Source organism: Thunnus albacares, chromosome 11 (genome assembly GCF_914725855.1).
Source record: "Thunnus albacares chromosome 11, fThuAlb1.1, whole genome shotgun sequence".
NCBI classification, from domain to species: domain Eukaryota; kingdom Metazoa; phylum Chordata; class Actinopteri; order Scombriformes; family Scombridae; genus Thunnus; species Thunnus albacares.
Window position 1 is genome coordinate 3,709,289 of NC_058116.1, and position 20,042 is coordinate 3,729,330.

General features: G+C 40.5%; 2 protein-coding genes across 6 annotated transcripts in view; one reads left to right on the forward strand and one right to left on the reverse strand.

The window, feature by feature from the left end:
* Positions 1-11,231, reverse strand: part of sema5ba (sema domain, seven thrombospondin repeats (type 1 and type 1-like), transmembrane domain (TM) and short cytoplasmic domain, (semaphorin) 5Ba) — a 171,274-nt gene extending 160,043 nt beyond the window's left edge. For 3 of the 5 annotated variants that reach the window (XM_044366140.1, XM_044366138.1, XM_044366139.1), the window contains exon 1: positions 10,721-11,230. The gene's annotated coding sequence lies outside the window, so the exon portion shown is untranslated. Of the gene's footprint in view, positions 1-10,720 lie in introns of all 5 variants that reach the window. The other 2 variants (XM_044366136.1, XM_044366142.1) reach the window with 2 other exon arrangements.
* A 1,000-nt stretch (positions 11,232-12,231) lies between these two features.
* The window catches only part of pdia5 (protein disulfide isomerase family A, member 5), a 75,732-nt gene continuing 67,921 nt past the window's right edge, over positions 12,232-20,042 (forward strand). Inside the window, exon 1 of the mRNA XM_044365299.1 lies at positions 12,232-12,341. Coding sequence (XP_044221234.1) covers positions 12,276-12,341 — 66 coding nt within the window. The 5' untranslated portion in view covers positions 12,232-12,275. The remainder of the gene's footprint in view (positions 12,342-20,042) is intronic.

The following is a 20,042-nucleotide window of genomic DNA, read 5'->3' on the forward strand; positions in this document are numbered from 1 at the left end:
AATAAGAAAAGCTATCAAACAGACGCAGACGCTGAATAATAGTCTGGTCTGATTGTCTGAGAGAATGCTGAGATGTTTTGGCATTTCAGATGTGAAATAGGCCTATAGCCACCACACAAAAGACTATGTAGCCTCTGTTATTGCTTCTCTTTGTCACTCATTCCTCAATTCAAAACCACACCGCGTCTTGTACACATACAAACACTGAACACTGATTTTTCAAATAAAATTGACCTGAGGCCTCAAAAGCACATTGTGGGAATATTGAACATAGTATGAACAATATATGAAAGATAATATCATCAAGTGGAAGCTTTTTTCACTGTGAAGGTATGGAATATATTAAAAACTGTGAACATATAAAGGTTTTTCAGATTTCAGTGTGGTAGCTGAGGAGATGTGTTATTATGCGGTACAACATGCAGGCATTGTGTCCACAGGTTGGGGCCAGTAATAACACATGCAGGATAAAACATTTAGAGGCACTAGATCCTAATGAGGGAGGATGAACATAATGATCAGCAGTGTTGGTGTTTCTGTATACTGCAGCGCCTTTGATTGTCCTGTTGCTACACTTGTCATTGAACCTGTCCATGTTGTGTTCAAGGGCTATTTGTGATGTACACTCTGCTCTGCAGTTCACTGTATGATGACATGTGAATTGGAGGTCTGATATAATGTTGTGCCAGGAGTAAGATGAGATGGGAAAAATAAGAACTGGTCTGAAATTGGCAGTAAAGTTACCTGCAGCTGAGATCATTTTTGGGGGTAGCAGTGTAGCTGTGGGGAAACTTGCGTGTGTGTGTGTGTGCTTTCTTTAAAATAAATCCAAAAAATACAGAAACAATGGTGAAGTCATTTTTGCAAAATCAGCACAAGATAAAGCTGGATAATTAACCAAATGTATCAAATTACCAACATTGTCAAACTTTCAAGAAATCTGTAAGATCCCATTTTTCTAAATTGAGAATATCTAGCTACAACATCCAACAGCATAACCAGAAGTTCAAACAACCAATCAGCCAACAATTCTGTTAAGAAGTCCAGAATCAGGTCCGAGCCAATGCAAGAAAGAACATATTATGCACTAATGTATTTTTTAAAGTTTATATTTATCACTATCAAGATAAATGTAGAAAATTCATCAAGATTTTAGGTCATATAGTCCAGCTGTACTGCTAAATTATTGTTTCCCCTCCCTGGTCACCTTCTACTCTCCAGTGAATGAAGCCACTCCAGCCAATTCTGAAAAAGTGACAACAGCTCTCATGGAATTTAGCGCTGCAAAATCACGGCTCATACTGCTCATACTGCAAATCACACCCTGACATGTGGTTGTCCAATTACACGCGCTACAGGAATGGACGGCTGTGGGGTAACAGTGAAAGCGGGACCAGCTGCCTGCTATCGCTAACTGCTGATTTTCTGGCCATTACTGCAAATGCACAAAGCCAAAACAGACACACATATGCATGCATGGGCGCAAACACATGGATATACAAACAAACCGACGCATTCACAAACACCAGACTGCTGACCAACAGAGATGCATGTGCTGTGCTCTCTAATGAGCTAGTTATACGACGAGTTAATCAAAGTCTGATACTGGAAACAAACCAATGCTAATAAAACTTTAGGTAAACACATCAAGAGGTCTGAGCTGGGCTTTTGCTAATAGCCTCCAAACCCACTGGTGTTGTTGAGATGCCTGAATAATGACTGCATTTTGCAATACTAATAATCCCAAAAACACAATAGCAAATTGCTCAAATATATTATAAAGTCTTTTTCCTGTCAGTGTGTATATACATGCTGGATAAATACCACAGGAGTTGCAAAATAAAGCAATAAACTAAGAAGTATTTTATAAAAGCAATAAGCCCCAAGAGGCTTGGTTTACAGTGATTTTACAACAGCTAAGCTTATCTTAGGCAGGACATGGAGCAGGAGTAGACATTGTTAGGCACTCCACTCCACGTCATGCATAACAATTATATGATGATTATTAACATTTATCTGGATATTGCCATTAATTGTGCAATTGTTGAAGTAATGTCCAATCATGTTGGCACTCTTCTCTACTGGTAGAGAGGTGTTTGACTGTGGACAGGTGCATTTTAATTGCACATTGCCAGAAGCAAGGATATTACTGCAGCATCTTCTCTTGTTGTAGTTTGGGGCGCCAGTAAGATTGCAGGGACAATTCACATTTATGCCCCGTCACTGACATGATTTCTCTTGCCTCTAGGCCAGCATCAGGGAGTTTCTGTACACCGGTGCTTCGCAAGCAGCGGTTGGTGTAAATTGTCTGCTTTACAAATCCGTGGCACCATGGAGCCGAGGAAGTTCACCCTCATGGGCTCTCTAGTATACCTGACGTTAGGAGAAAGAAAAAATGTTCCCATCATGTTGCATTTACATTATAACCACATATGTGTCTACCATCGGCAGCTGTTATGCTCACTTTCCCCTATAGCTGTTGTCACTTGCCAGCCATATCATTTTTGTTAAAGTGTAGAGTAACCAAGCTGCACTGTAACAAAAGAAGAGCTACATCATTAACTTACCATAGATCGATAGTGTAGTCTGTCTGCTTTTGGATGGAGATAAAAGGCCGATGGATTGGGCGGCAGCAACCAGAAGTATTTCTCCAGTGAAGTGACTGCTCTAGCATAAATCCCTGTAGGCTCTCTTTGTTTCTTCCGCCGGCAATTTTTGTGTTTTTCGTGCATTCATTAAATTATAGCGTTACATATTTCTGACCGTTTTCGTCTTGGCGGATGATAAATGATTCAGGCTTCAGTTGGCGGTTGCCCTCTTTATCTCTGCGTCCCATATGCAGCTGCACATCCAACCAGACTTTGTTGTCAAGACCCTCAGGTGTGTTTGGATTCAGTGCCTGAGAGTGTTTGATTTTCTGAAAGTCTGCCTCCGTTAACACTTGGCGGTGGGATGTTTTGTCACATACTTCTTGGTAAAGTTTTTTCACTATTCCAATGAAAATGTTGTTGCTGGTGATTCAGGATCGTTCAACAGACACCAGGAAGATCAGTGGATCATTGATGTACCGGTTAAGCCCCACACATAAGCCAACATAACTGCTGAAACAACACGGTTCACCTTTCCTGTTTTTTACAGTGGAATAAAACTGACAGAGAGTCTGGTTTAGCTCCATTTTGGTGATTGATTTAAAATCAATAGCCAGATCTTTCCTGGCACACAGGTCTGAAAATAGTGAATGGACCACATAATCTGCTTAATGGTCCTGGCTTCATTTCTTGACTTTTCCTACTCTTCAGTTTCTCTTTAATTTCAGCATGTCTCCTTTCTTTTCGATCTTCCTCCTCTATCCTGTCCAACTCTTTCCACCAGTCATCCACACTTAGCTTCCCCGCTAAATCAAAATTCACGACAAAATCTGACATTTTGAAACAGTTTGTTTGGCGTAGTAATATTGATGTAATACGGTCACAGGTGTGTGTTTGTGGAGTATTTTACAACAGCTTTGAACGCAGCCTAGCCAATCATAATCAAGGACCGGAACTATCCTTTTTATAATGTGTCTTAATCCAAGCCTTGTTTGGAGGGCTTACTGCAAAGCTATTACTTCACTGAGCACAGACTTAAGAAAGGAGTTTAGTTCTCATCCTGTGACTCCATTTGGAAGAGGTATAACCATTTGAGAGGGTACGCCAGGGTAAAAATGAGCCTTATTCCATTAGAAGGGTCTCTTAAAGCAGTGCACAATGAGGCTTTTGGGAGTAAAATACCTGAAACCCAGAGATCTTTGAGAAGAATGCAGGCGACTCAAAGCAAAAGTAAGGGTTTTATGAAGGCACTTTACAACACACGTGTACTATACACAGTAGTATGTATGCAATATTACCATCTGAATGTCATGTTTATAATATAATACACATGTCTATTAAAGATATAATACTTTTAGCAGCACATTTTTGTCAGAATAGGACTTCTGACAAGGTTTAAGCAAATGTTCACCATTATCACTTTGCCTACTGTTGCCAATTTATTGCAAAATGAATACACAACTATGTGTGAAGGTAGCTTTTGTTCCCCTTTTACTTTCATATCGATATAAACAGGTGACAAATTAAAGGAATATCATGAATAAATAAGTGGAGAAAAATCAGAAAATCAGATGTTTCCGTACAGATCTGAGAGATCACAAGTATGAAAATGATGTGAGTGATGTGAGATATTACAACACCAAATGAGGAAATATGTTTTGGAAGAATGGTGTTCATGCCTTCAGTAGAGTTTAGAGACTCCATAAATCAATGACAAGCAGAGCTATATATAGCTGAAACAAAAGCTTTATGTGGGTTTTTTCCTTTATTTCATCATCTGTCTGTTTGTTGATTTAATGTGATGACATAACTATCATGATTTCAGATGATAATAACACAAAAGAAAATCTTGTGAAAGAAAAACATTAGTAATGGGAAAATGATGCTTAACGGGAAGAGAAACTCATACTTCATTACAATGGTAATGTCAGATAAATAGAAACTCGAAGCAAGTACTGATACCTGATTTGTTGTGAGTACCTCCCATGACGACCCATGTGAGTGTTTTCTGATCTGCCACCTCTATGATTAAAGTCCAGTTATGTTTAAGCAACTAAAACTACTTGGTTATGGTTAGAGAAGATGGCTAGAAGTCATGCTTAAAGGAGGCCAACTTTGATTGTTTGACAGGAGACAGGGCATGAACCCTGACCTCCCTGAGAGATTTGCAGAAATATGACATCACACTACTTCCTCTTTTGTAACTGAGACAGGAGAGTAACTTGTTACACAAATGCAAGCTGTAAGAAAAGGCAAACATACTGCAGATTGTTTTAATAATTTCACTAAATGACCAAGGCTGCCATTTTTCTGGAGGACTTAAATTTTTTGTTACTCAAATTGTATCATTCAGCCTTTAAGACCAGAAAAAACATGTTAAAACTATTTCACAGTATTTTGATAACCTAAATTAGAGATTTGAGACAATTTTACAAAAGTAATATTATATCAATATATAACCCAGCCCAACTCAATTCAAAATCACAATAGATTCTCTAATAAGAGACTCCAGGAAACTGTTTGTGAGATATTTCAAGGACTAACATGAGAGACCTCTCTAGTGGCTTGTAAAGGAAAAACAGACAACCTGAGAGCCCGTCCAGCTCACAGAGCCAGTGGTTCAGAGAGGTATTAAAGCAGCGGAGTGGGGACAATGTTCCCACCGTCCGCACAATGGGCTCAACACCCATCTTCCAACCCAGTCCTCCAGGTCACATCAAGCCTTGAATAAGCCCCCTTCCTAAAGCTTCTGGGGGTTTCAGCCATGCGTCCAGAGCATCAATGGGAATAGTGTTCCTCCCCCTACAATGGCCAAATCAACTGTGGGAGCACTTTCTCCTCCTTTCGCGCCCCTTTTATTCTCGCCCTGCTCAGACCTTGCCGGCGCTGAACAGAGGAGGGACGGGAAAGAGAAAAGGCACATGCCTTCACGTCCGCTTCGCACACATACAAAGGGAAAAATCAAATTGCTCAGACATGCACGCATGCGCACACGCATGTATGAGCGCATGCTTGCACACACCACACACTCACACCTCATTTAATACCGAGAGTGTGTGAAAAGAAGGAAAACACTGAATAGTTTGACGCTGTAAGGAAAACACCTCCGGAAAAACTGTCCTTCGAATGACTAATAGAGGAGGAAAAACAATGCAACTGTATCTTCTCATGATGACTTTCAATCAAGCTAGGACTGCAATAAATGACTGTTTTTATTATTCATTAAACTGACATTGTTTTTTAAATGAACTGATTAATCATTTAGTCTATAAAATCTCCCAGAGCCCGAGGTGACGTCTTCAAATTGCTTCTGTCTGCGTCCTCTGAACAATCACAAACCAAAGACTTACAATTATATAAAACAGAGAAAACTAGCAAATCCTCACATTTAAGAAGATGGAAACAACAAATGTTTGAGATAAATTCCCTAAATGATGTTCCTATAAACTAGTTGATTAATCAAATAGTCGTTTTAGAACATTTAGTTATTCACTGGAACATTTTTCTCTCTCATCTTATTCTTCTGCTCTACATCCTGCTTGCCCTTTTCATATTCTCCTCTGTTTGCAAAGATGCACTAATAACAACATAGGGAAAAGGGAGCACAAACAACGACGATAACGTTCCAGAAACAAATTGAGCCTGTTGGGTCGCATCAGACATTAATTAGCGGGGTTGCAGACAGAGTACGGAGACGATGCAGCCGTATCGGATTTCACAGACGGCGAGGTTGCATGTCGAGGCGGAGAGAGGCCAGGTTACAAACAAACAGACACCGCTCTGCGCTGAAGGCCACGCCAAGTGCACTCTGCATTCAGAAACAATGAGAGCCTGACCTGGGAGGCTGAGGGGACCCAGACAGACGTCGTGGAATTATTCATTTCCACCCACCGGCTCAGACTGCACCACACAGACTGCTGGCCTCCCACTGCTGATGGATCAAACTGTCTGGTTAGTACACATCCACCATTGAAACTGCTCCATCATGAGGGTGAACTGATGCAGATTGTCATCAAGGTGCTGGTGGAGTGAGGCAAAGCTACTCCTGGCAGTAAAATTGGCAACACATCACCCTCACAAAAAAAAAAAAAAAACCCAGGTTCAAGTCAAAATTTACATGTTTGTGCACAAGTTGTCAAATCACTGAAAAATGATTTCATTTCAAATAAAACGAGGAGTGCTCAGGCGCAGGACCTCAATCAGGCTTGGGAGAGAGAGTGAATGGAAAATGGCTAAATTTATGCCAGCCCTGTGGGACGACGTAATCACATTCAGGTGACAAGGCAGCAGAGCTTTGTATTCTGAGTATAAAGACCACAGTGAATATTGTTGCGAGGATTGCCACTACAAGCCACGGTGCCTGAAGCTGTGATTTCAAATCTGGCATTATGTTTACATAACATAAAGCAACAGACACTCCAATACGACTGCAACGTTCTGAAAATGACAGTATAGAGAGAGAGAGGAATCATCTCTCTCCGTGTGTGTTCCTTCACTCTCTTTGAGACATCTTAACACAAACGCGGTATGTTTTCTGCTCTCTCTCTGCATGCGGACAGCTTTGTTTTTCCTCAGTGTGCCCTGACCTAATTACCATGTGAATCCTGCTCAAGAAGGCCACTTTAAAAGTCTAAAATGCCTCACTTTCACATACCAGGCACAAGCTTTGCAAAAAGGAAAGCAAAATCAAGATCAATGGTCGGTGGAGCACGTCACAGCCAGCCACTCGCTGCCTCGCAGCGGTCCTCAGAGCATCCTCCCTGGATTTAAAAGCACGGAGACGCATCTTTGTCACGGTCGCTCTCAAGTTAGAATTCAGAAAAAAAAAAAAAAAAAAGAGCATGAGTTGTCACAGCGCGTAAATGAAACCGAGGTCTGGTCCGTATGAGTGTACACTTGACATGTGTGAAAAGCCAAACAGCTGAATGACACACTAAGAGCAGAATTGCTGTAGAAGTTGTCACTTTCCGCTTTGGTCGGTGAAAAGCCGCATCTTGAAATGACAAAACAGTCTGTCAGCACTGGGGACACAGATTACTTCCCCTTAAATATAACTGGTTTGTCCTTAATTTCTACTTTTATAGACCCTTTGATAGATATGTGAAGGACAACAGTATGAGAAGCAGCAGCATAGAATGTTTAGCTCAGACCAGCCTGAATCATACTTGTTATCTGTATCTGTCTGTTATCTCTTCACACACTCACACACACAGAGACGCTCACACATTTGCACATTTGTGAGGGTCAGAGCCATCTTGAACATTTTTTTTTTTCCTTTGAGAGGTAATATCGTACAGAGGAGAGGAGTCAGATCAAGTTCTTGAGACATTAATCTTTCATATCCGTTTGTCCCCTCTCAAATGATGCCCTGACAACAGAAATAATCCACATGGCACACTTAAAATATGCATCATTAAAAATTTGATGAAGAGGCTGCCGGCTCATCTATTCCACACCTATCATATTTGTTAATGAAAATGAATTATTCATCCCAACATCAGATACCATGAAGAGACGCAGACCTTTATATAAGCAGAAACAAAACACTTGCAGACACTGTAGCTGCAAGGACAAGAAAGAGAAAGTGACTAGAGGTGGTCTAAGAGGAGTCGGGGAGGGGGGGGGGGGGGGGGGGGGGGGGGGGGGGGCGTCCCATCCCGTCCAGTTTTTGTTTTGTTTTTTGGATCTCTTTTGCTCTGCTAGTCTGGTTCCCCCCACCAGGACCTGTCAAGAGCCCTCATAAGTTCATCAAAGATGAAAACCTGCTTTCCATTTGAAAGGACTGACCCAGGATACTAAAAGCTCTTCAAATAACAAAAGCGTTAATCACCCATAAGACAAGCATGCGGGTCTGACAAAACCTGTAAGAATAAATGAATATCAATAAAGAGATGGGGGTGATATGGGACTTTCACGCGTGTTGATGAATGAACAAAATAAAAACAGGAGCTTCGCCAACTGCTGTTTAGAACTCCAGACGGACGGAATTAAGATGTGGTTCTGAATACGACAGGATCTCCTTCTGTGTTTAACTATTATTCTTCTGTACTGTGAGGGAAATAAGAGGAATAATAGCAAACTAATGATATGAATGTTTGCTTAATTTCATCACTAACTATGGTTGTAAAATGATTTTTGAGGCAACAATATAAATATTTCATTGGCTGTCTGTCATTGGCTTGTTTTAAAAAGAACCAAAGTGGTTTAATAAAACTTCACAGCAATACAAACTTATTATGTCATCTGACACATTTCCCAAAACTCGCAGCAGCCATACTCGGTTGCATTTGAGAGCCGTTTGAGTGTTAATGAATAATAAAGTGTCCTTCATAGATGCTGTTGAAGACAGTGTGCCACTGAGGCTCAATAAAATGTTGCAGATGAAAAAGAGCGCAGTTCTAAAAAAGCCTCTAAAAGCCCCAGTGGTGGTGGTTGCTGGTGGGGGAAAATAGCTTTCAAGTGTTTGATGAATTTAGTCGATTAAATGTGATATTTTAAGCCTTGAAAATGCTAACTGTGGAATAAATGTCTCTGAAAGCTGTCCACAACTGCCTGCAGATAAAAGCCTGTTCAACAGTACTTGACCTTTAATCACCTGAAGCAAAATAAATTTAAAAAAAAAAAAAAAAAAAAAAAAAGCAATAATCCATTAAATGTCCCTTATATGTTTTCAGTAGTTCAAGCTTGGATACCTGCTTCATTTTTTGCTCCGGTACAAAGACAAGCTCGTCTGCAGTGCTGTGTCTGTGTTCACTTGTGGAAAACACAGCAGATAGTCCAGCACATGATGCAGCAAACCTCACCTGGCAAGGTGTTATCACAGCTGCACAGTGCTGCTCAACACTGCCCTCTGTTGCTCTGCAATAACGCAGCCCGCCTCCCGCTCCAACAATGCACCTCAGAATGATCAACTTAAACACATACCGGAGGGAAATGTCCTCTTTTATAATACTGTCTTTCTTTGTTCGACATCCCCAGTCTGGGTAACTTTGTGCTGGACCCTCATCCTTCTATAAAAATCTACATCTAAATGTCTGAAGTGTCAGTATATATCGGACAGAAATGGGGAGCAATTCATCCAAGAGACAAGCTCATGAATAAAGACTTTCTGAGCTGATTTCCAGTGTTTTTATGCAGAATTACTCTCATAAAACGTTTGCAGGGATTTGGCAAGAATAGAGCAATGTAAAACATTTGGCATGTTGTGCGCAAAGCTGCATGCGCCGCGCGTAAAAGCCAATCTGTTAATTGGAATTGATAAGCAATGAGGTCATTGTGGGTTGTCTTAAGTCGGACAACAAAATTCTCTCTCAAAGTGCGCACAGAGGCGACAATATGATCCATTTTACACCGCATATATGTGCCTCAAATGATGTTACCCCGTTTAAATATGGACAAATTCAGAAAAAAATACAATTGAGACGCACAGCACCTAAACAATCCACTATTCCAAAAGATCACATCAAAGATTTTTTTTCCCCCTAAGGATAATTTTTAAAGTTCACATCCAGTCTGTGTCCTAACTGTAAGGCAGCGTGGCGCACAAAGTAAGTTTGAGACAGTGCTAATGTGGCAGGCAAAAGCAGCTCCTGCAGCCCACAAATGCTCCTCTGATCCTGGGATGAAACGTGAGTGGAAAGTAAAACTGGCGTGGCATAAAGGACCTGCTAACTGCTCTGAATAACACATGCTATATCAGCGGACAAATATTCACCTCGCCTGAAACAGTCAAAGTGGATAGAAGGACAGAAAAGTGTTTGACATTACGAATAAAAATCGCCACATTGCTCAAACCCTGCTCCGATAGAATAATGGTCCAGAGAAAAACGGACCCCACAGCATGGCAGAAAAAAAAGCTTTCGAGTAGCCAATCCATTGGTGACGGAGGGTTTTTTGTTTTATCAAAGCAGGTTACTCAAGCAAAAGCTGGCTTTTTTTTCTCCTGAGTCCTGTATAAAAAAATCCAACACCTCAATCAAAGTCGAGCAACATCCATTTCGCCTGTGACGGCAAATCTGGAGCGGGATACAAGCTGGAAAACTGCTGCACAGCACACCCAAAAAGTGCTTTTGTGTCAGTCATTTCAGGTATTTAGCCTAACAAAAGAAAGAAAAAAGTGATTTTCCTTTTACCTTCGAAGATATTCCCCAAGTTGATGAGATTGCCAGGGGGAGAGATGAGGAGAGACTCGCACTCTGAGCAGCAGAGCTAGGTTAAGAGACGGGTTCTAGTGTTTTGTGTCCTCGGCGGCTGTGTGCGTCCCTCTCCGAGCGACCTGCAGCCGACAACTGCGCTCTGGCTCTCCTTGAGCGTCGGACGATACCACCGGGTTGAGAGGGGGACGGAGAGGGGGGAGGAGATGAGTGAGGGGGGAAGAGTAAGGAAATATGGGCCCGATTTGCAGGCGCAATAGGGGGGAAGTAGCCTACGCATGAACACCCCCGGAGAGCTGGAAGTGTCGCAACAGCGCGTCCGTCCAGCGCCAAAGCACTCAGTGTTTTAAGAGTGAATCACAGCTTGGACCTGAGAGACACACAACGGCTTCTGGGAGAGGTTGGCCATGATGTTGTTGTCTGGGACTCTACAGAAGGCTACCTGCAGTGTATGTGTGCAGGGGTAACCTGGCAATACAACTCCACTGGGCATTTAGGTGTTTTCTTTGCTGCTTTGTCCAAAGTAGACAGTGAAGCACAAACACTGAACAGTGACTTATGTTATTCTATTCTATTCTATTCTATCCAAGTCACAAAGCAGATGTTGGATATAAAAAGAGACTGAGAACGCAAACAATTAGTAGCCTATAAACCAAAGTCCATTCGGAAACCACTCATTTATAAGCTATGCTTTTTGTCCTTTTCTTCTTCCTTATTTAAAGGCTACACCTCAGTTTATTACCTACAGTTGCCGACATGATGGGCAAACAGAATTAAAAGATAAGGTTACAGTACATTTTTATTTATCGTTTTTATTGATTATATAAGGCGGGGAAATATGATTCATAGTGAGACATAATGATGAAATGTGCCGTTCATACCAAACGCCATTCAGCCACTCGTTGTTGTCTTTCTTTGTTCTTTGACAGCCTGTAAATAGACTTACAAGAAAACTTAATTTGCAGTTTTGATTAAAAGATGAGGTTACTGTAAATTTTTATTCTATCCAGCCTTTTCGTTTCAAATTTGATGCTGTCACAGGTGAATTTATTTGACTTCACTCCATTATAATATGGGCTATATAGTTTTATAGATCCAAGTTTTATTAGATTTTCAAATCTCTCATTTCTATGCTTCTGCTTTCAACTTTGGCCCAAGCGCTGCAAAAATCAGATACAGTGACAACCATTTCACAACTATAATCAAACCTAATAGTCCAAAGGAATGGAAGTAAAATGCTAATTAGGAGATTCAATCACAGGCCAATCTACTAATTACCCTCATATGTAATTAATTGCCCTTCAATAATGCTGCATTATGCTGATAAGAACAAAATCATGCAGACTACTTTCACACATTGCCGACAAATAACATGGAATGGTTCCCTGGCTTATCGGAGTCTTCTTAAAGGCTGCAGGTGCAATACTCCCGCCTCCTTCTCCTTTAAACTACACTTCCCATTGAGCCTTGCGCCGTGCCTGACTATCCGTGGAAAACCGATTGCGCCTGCGTATCCAGACGTGGCAACGGCATCATGGCCTCTTGGAACCGCTACGGGAGTCGGATGAGAGAGGCGAAAATGCTCATGTTGGTGCTTCTGGTGAGTCAAACGAACCTCTTCTGCATGTCGTAGAAACAGAGAAAGGTCTCTGTAAGATTCCCGCGCGGGGCGGCGGGTGTTTGTGTCCGTTAAGGAATTCAGGAGGAGAAAAAAAAAATCCAAATAGCCCTTCAACGCGTCTGCTCGCCTGACCGTGCAGGCGGTAAAGTTGACAGCCCTTGACTGAACTTGCTGCTTAGATTTTACTTGCTAGTATAATGTGGGTGGACTTTAGTTTCTGTGGCGCAGGTAAAATCACAGGAATTATCGGTGCAACTGCCCACACTGAGCGGTGCTCTGACCCAACTGTCGCCTGTGTACACGGGGTCCCTCCCCGGTGTGTGAGCCTCAGCTACCGTCCTGAGAAACAGACCTGCTTCTAACTCACCTTTCTCTCTCGCCTAACGTCACTCTGAAATTCATGATTTCATTCATGCGGTCGGTGAGGTTATAAGTTATCAACACAAGAGGACTCAAGAGTTACAGGAACTCATCTGTACGGTCATGTGAGACTGTAAACGGAGCTCGAACTTTGACTTGCACAGAAGTCTTGGTCATTCAGTGGTGGGTGTGAGCTGTAGCTACTGTACTGTAACGATGTGTGTGTTTGTCTGAAGTGCTCTTTGGAAGAAGCATCCTTTTCACGTTATGTGATAGAACTGAATTGGTTGTGCAGCTTATACTAATCTTTAGTAATGGAAATGATTGTCTCCTGTACTATATCTAATCTAATATTTGGTTAATAAAATGTCAATAAATAGAGAAAAATGTACAATTTCAAAGGCCCAAGATGATGATGATCATGCCTGTTCAAAAATTTCTTCTTAATGACCATTAAACAATAGAGACTGGAGCCAAAGTATCAAATTTAACAGAATTTATTTTCTTGTACATGAAGGAGTGTTTCACAATGCAACACATAGGATTAGGTTACAAAGAAAAAGGCTCTATAACAGGGTTTTATACACCTGAAGTGGGTGTTACAGTTTTTTCTTAATCTATCAAATACAGACTCATAGATAACGTCATGTCTGTTTCCAATTCTCCTGTGCAGGAGCCATCTTGCCCAACTGACCCCCAGATGACATGTCTCACCCTGTCTCCAACAAATTTAAATTTCTACATCTTCCTCTTAACAAATATATGTTGTAACATATAACGCTTAACTTCCTTTAAACTCAGCTGATTAGTCTGCTGATGTTGCAGAGTTGCAATACAAGACGTATAGATAAAACAGTAACACTCATACACAGTGCAATCATCATTTTTATAACAATGCCTCTTGTTTTATCTGACCAACAGTCCCAAACCTCAAAATATTCAATTACAATGCAAATGTTTATTATTTTTGCTTGATTATTGGCTTAAAGGACTATATCAGTTGATGGTAAATGATCTTAACGCGAGGTCTACTTATTTAGCTGTTATGGAGCTTTCGACTGTATCTCTCACTCTTGTTTAAACCGAGAAGAACATTAACCACATATGTGTCCCCACCCAAGGCTGAGAATAAATCACCACGCATGACTGCATCAGAGGTTTTGCATGTTTAGGCCCATTTGCTACAAATCACCTTTACTTTATGTCACAACTTTGCAAATCATGCTGCTGTGTTTTTCATTTCCGTTCATTTCTGTACAACATAAAAAAAAAAAAAAAAACAATTAGCAGACTCTTAAAATTAGCTGGAGTGAAGTAATTCATCATGTCAACATCTATTCTGCATTGGCTTTTGTTAAGGTCACATTGCTGTTGGGACAATAATGTCACGTCAGTGTGATGAATACTGAGACTCTTCCTGCTCCGCTTCCTGTTGTCCAGCAGCCTTTGCAAACAAGGGTGGTGCTGGGATGTGCTGCTATATGTACTTAGACACTGTCACACTATTTGATATGTTGGCTCTGCGCCAAAGCTGGTTGGATTTGACATGAAGCGATGACTATGAGGCTTTAACATGATGGTGTTCACAGCTACATCACATGACGCGTGTAGGGACTGTAACTCTATTTATGCATAATCCCCCCCCCTCCCCTCCCGCCGCCCCGAGTGAAATCCTCCATATTTAGCTTTCAATCTTTTGCAGTCAACGACGGTCTGAAGTCTGTGACCCAAAGACCTCATCAGACACTTGGTATTCACTGCTGATGCTCTGCCTGGTCTGTACTGCTGCCATCTCTTCACTTGTTGCTTATTTCAGTGGCTGTTGGCCTTCAGTCTGGCCTTCAGAGAGTGAAACACATGTCGGATGAACGTGAGCGCTGTAGCTTGCGATTTTGAATACTCAAGTGAACATTGTGGCAACTGCTGCAAGAATTAGACGATTAATCGATTGATCTATTAGAAGATTAACAGGACAGCGGCTCTGATAATTAATCACTAAAACTTCATTTTCGAAGCAAAAAGTGCCACATGGTAGAAGAATTTAGATTTACTGATTTTTTTCGTTCTCTTTTTTCATTGTAAAGTGAATTCTTTTAGTTCTTTGTCTGGAAAACTATGATGGACACTTGTCACTATGCTGTATATACAACCTTTTATTGAACTTCTATTACCTGCAGCCTTAATTAAATGTTAATGTTAGGTCTGCAACTGACGATTATTGTAGTTATCGATTAAGCTGTTGATTTCTCAATTAATCGATTAGTTGTTTGGTCTATAAAATGTCAGGAAATGGAGAAAAATGTTGATCACTCAAATGTCTTGTTTTGTCCTGACCAACAGTCCACATTCACTTTACTGTCATACAGGACTAAAGAAACCAGAAAATATGAACATTTGTGAAACTGGAGCCGGAGAATTATGATTTATTTGCTTAAAAAATGACTCAGAACAATTAATTGATTGGCAATTAATATAATAGTTGACGACTAATGTTTGCAGCTCTCGTCAGTGTCAGTCAGTGTTGCAGTAATGATTGTGAGAATCATTGGGATATTGAATTTGTCAGTATCACCCACCACTCGTTTCCTGTGTTGTTGAATAAACCTGTGTGTGTTTGCTGTGTGTGTGTGTGTGTGTGTGTGTGTGTGTGTGTGTGTGTGTGTGTGTGTGTGTGTGTGTGTGTGTGTGTGTGTGTCTGGACTGGCCGGTAGCACTGTCAGGTGTTTAGAGGTGATTCCACCAGGGAGGGACAAACCACTGCAGCACTTTGTTGGAGAGCAGCTGTCTCGGTGGTGGAGGTCTGTGTGTCAAAACAATTTAATCCAAACTTCCTCCACAGATACAGACAGACACACGCACACACACACACACACACACACAAATTGAACTATTTGCTTCGCCTGCCTACAGCTCATAAACTCAAGATGCTGTTGCCCTGTCAGTTATTATTATTATAATTTTTTTACCAGGCAAGAATAATAAATTTTTTGTCCCTGCCTCTTTTTTTTTTTTTTTACTGGCATTTTGTGCAGAGATTCTCAGAATGAGCAGAGTCAGCAGCCAGTGGGGTGGGTGGCCCTTATTGATTTGCCACCAAAAACATGTTTGCTGGCATTTGGTCTTCGGAAAGTGAACTGTAAACACTGTGCACGTACACACTCTCATAATTACACTTACAAAAGGCCCACAGTGCCTGCTTCATTTATGAATTCAAATAATATAAAACATTTCATTCCTGATCATTCTCTATTCAGTTTGGATTGAAGAAAATATTGCAACTTCAGATACTCAAAACGTTGGTTTGATTTTTGGGGAGCTCTCATCATGGTCCATGCAACAACCCGTGAACACTGTCTGCAACAGTGAACACACTATACATGTAGAACAGCGTGTACATACAGAGCCGGTCCTAGACCCTTGGGGGCCCTTATCAGAATTTGTTTGGGGGCCCCTCTACCTGCTATGCATTCTCAATACATACGGCACAGAAGCAACATCTCTTGTTTTTAAGTAAGACCTGATGAAAAACAATAACTACCTTCTAACTATTAAGACTATATATTATTATATCTACTATGTTGGATGTCTAACAGGAAAAATATGATGCCAGCAGTGGTACCGAGCTGCATGGCAAGACCCAAGAGACACTGATAAAGTGATAATCACTGACACACACCACTGATTCCAGTAAGGGTCCAGAGAGAGTGAGGCGTAACACCAGTTCCTCACACTCCTGTATTTTTTTTCCAGCGCCTCACTAAGTGCACTTAATTAAATAAAAGCAGAGAGTGAAAAAAACATGATAATTTTATGTAAATAAATTACAGCTAAAAAGTAAAATACATTTTTAGATATAGAAGTTATTAATCTTATTCATTTGATAAATGACATGAATGATTATCTATTCATTTATATTAAAAGCAGTTAGAACATCACTGTAAATACATCCTTTATTCTAAGACTAATACAAACACCTTTCAACAGCTTCCAACTATCTTATCTATAACTACACTACACTATTTGCACTATGTAGATAATTACACATGGATATGTATACAAGTTGATAAGTATTGTATAGTTTTTGCTCAGTATCTTTGTCTTTTTTGCTCTAAACTGCTATAATGGTACAATTTCCATCTGGATGAATAAATGACTCTTTCTAGCAAAAAAAGCCAGTCACACATCAGATTTTCCAAGATTTTCTGGAACCCTAAACGGTGGCTAGTTGAACTTTTCTTACATCTATTTCAGGAGTTCAATGTCCTCACATGCCATTATTAAATAGAGGAAAAGTACATTCACCTTATTAACATGTATAAACTAGTTTGACTGCTAACTAGCATAGCTTGCAGCATACACTTAGATGCTGCTTTATGTTGCAAACATAAGCTTGTAAAGTTTGTGTAACGTTGTGTTAGATAAATTATCTACAGTGTTAATATTTTGATCGTCATTGAATGTAGGTGACTGCTGTAACGGTTATTTATCCAATTCATTAGCAACATGCTACATTCACTCAGAGGAGGAGGGCAGTCATAGCCGTGTTCCTGCAACAGCACTGCTGCATCAACACACTCCATTTCAACATCCGCCGTTTCCTCCACATCACAACAACTTCTTTTTGCCATTTGTGTCTAGTGTGGTTTATTTTCTCCCCAGTTATACCACAGAAATCTGGAAGGGACAGCCTGCGGTTTCAAATATTTGCAATAGGTGTTTCCCGTAATATGCACCCCTGCTGTGAAACGCACCCCCTCGCCCTAATATCACAACCAAACCAAGGAGGAAAACTATCTAACATTTGAATTCTTTGTGAAGGGAATAGAAGAGAAGAACATTAGTTATTTACACTCTTTAGATAACTGATGTTCTTCTCAACACAAAATCCTTAAAACACCTCATTCATGACAGATAATAATGAACACAAACCAATACCTTTCTTATTCCATCACACTGCATTCTGTGGAAATATACCCCAGCTATAATTACAAAATGAAATAGATTTTTTTTTTGTGCAAATTGAAAGTATTTCAAAAAATTCAAAAGTATGTGCTTTTAATGGAGTTAGCCTGCTCATATAGGTCTAAAACAAAAGCCTTCTGATCCAGAATATCAGCTGTTCTACCGTGTCAGGTCATGTAACCGTATAACCTCTATGTATCCCATGCGGGGGTGCATATTACAGCACATGAAAGAGGAATAGGAAGTCCCACAGACCAATGAGCCAATCATCAACAAGGAGCTGTAACTTATTCAAATTATCAGTTAATCTACCCATTGTTTGATTAATTGAGTTCCTGATGTATTGTTTGTTTTCTAAAATGTCAGAAGAAGACAAAACAATGCCCATCACAGTTCCCCAGAGACCAGATTCCAGATTCCAGATTACTGTATTGTTCAACCAACATTTCAAAAACCTAAAATATTCAGTTTACAATGATATAACACAGAAAAGCAGCAAATCTTCACTTCTGAGAAGCTGGGACAAGTGAACGTTTGGCATTTTTGCTTGGTAAACAGCAAAGTTATCGCCAATTAATCAATCATCCAATCAGTTAATCAATTCATTCATATTCATGTCTACTAGTGAGAGAGTAATGGATATCCACCAGATGAATAACATCACAACAAACAGACACACATGGAGTACATGTTATGATTTATAAATCTATTAATGTAATTTTCAGCCAAAGCTAAAACTCAACGACATTAACAAGTACAAAGTATTTAACAGTGTTTTTGGCTGTGAGCTGCTTATCCCATAGAAATGCACTAATTGTGCTGCTAAACCAATCTCAACACTCAGCTCAACCTTTAAGCTGCACACACAACGGCTTCCATCCAAATGTCTCAAAGAATAAAACGGCAAATCCAATTGCCTTTGCTTTTCAGATAAGACGAACATGAACAAGTTTACAACTCCCTCCAAACTGAGCTACTATGTACCAGTACAATCAGCCTTCCTGGTAATGATTATTGATAATGTGCACATTTTCATCAGAGCAAACTTTTTGAAAGCATCATTTAGGAATGAAAGTGTTTTGGTTTGAACTTTTGCCTACATAAATTAAGTCTATAATTGGCAAATTATGACTTAATTAAGTAAATCTGACTTGACATTTGATGCCAACTTTCAGTACTCTATGCTACAGTCACATTTTGACTGATGTCCCCAACGGTTCAATACCCAGCCATATCCCACAACAAGGCCGGATGATATGTTAGTATCCTCTCCCCTGACTTCCATCACCGATAGCTGAAATGTGATCGTTGCTAAAGCTGCTAATTGATTGCCCCTCTGCTCATTTGAGAGCTAAGAAGCCTCTAAATCAGCGCTCTGCCCGTGTTATCGGATGCTGCATCGCTTCCTTTACAATCAGCCAGTCCACACACATACACACACACACACACACACACACCCGACTGGCTCATTAGTCAGAGGAAACTGAAGGCAAGTGCTTGACAAACACTGGTGTGATTTGTGCTGATTCAGATATGCCCCTAGAACTGGATGCCATTTATTAAGCAGATTTGTCACAGCAGATGGAGGGTGTGGGCTCGCAGGCAGGGGCTGGGCACCTGCTGCTTAGTAAGCGCCTACATTTTTTTAAACAGCAACGTCACGGGACATACCTTTATGGCAGATAAAGGTCGACTGTATAAAGCATTATCGGATTTCCTCAGAGTTTGTCATGCACTGAGTCATGTAATCACACAGTTTAAGAGTTATCACCTGCAGGGTCCGGGTGTGATTGATGATGAAAGCATTTCAGGTAGATCACCATTATGAGAATGGATTTTTGTTGAGAGGTCACAATTGGTACATGCCAGCTTGACATTTAAGCTGCTGTCTTATTGTGACCACCAGCAGAGGGAGTTGGCAGCTTTTCTGGCATTTGAACAGAACTCAGGTTTTGTGCACGGTTGCAACACTGTGGATTTGACAGGATCCTTTTCATTCATTGTTAGTAGAGCACAACCAATGTGTTGATAGATTGGTTGATGTTGGTTTATCACAGACTTATTCCAGTTCATCAGGTCCACCTATCTAAAACTAGATAGCCCTGTGATAAATCCTACCTACATGAAGGTTATAATGTTGAGTTTTTGTTGAAATTCTTTTAGAGAGGTGCTGATTTAAAGGTTGTGGTTCTTTTGGAGGCTTCAGTTCGTGGTGCTGTTGAGTTGTCACAATATTTGGTAAAATTATAGGCCCATTAGGTCAGTGAAGCAAAGATATTCTCAAGTCAACAGGTCTTAGCAAAACTAGATTCAACTTTGTAATTCAAATCTAATGGAAAACTATTCATGAGTTGAGCT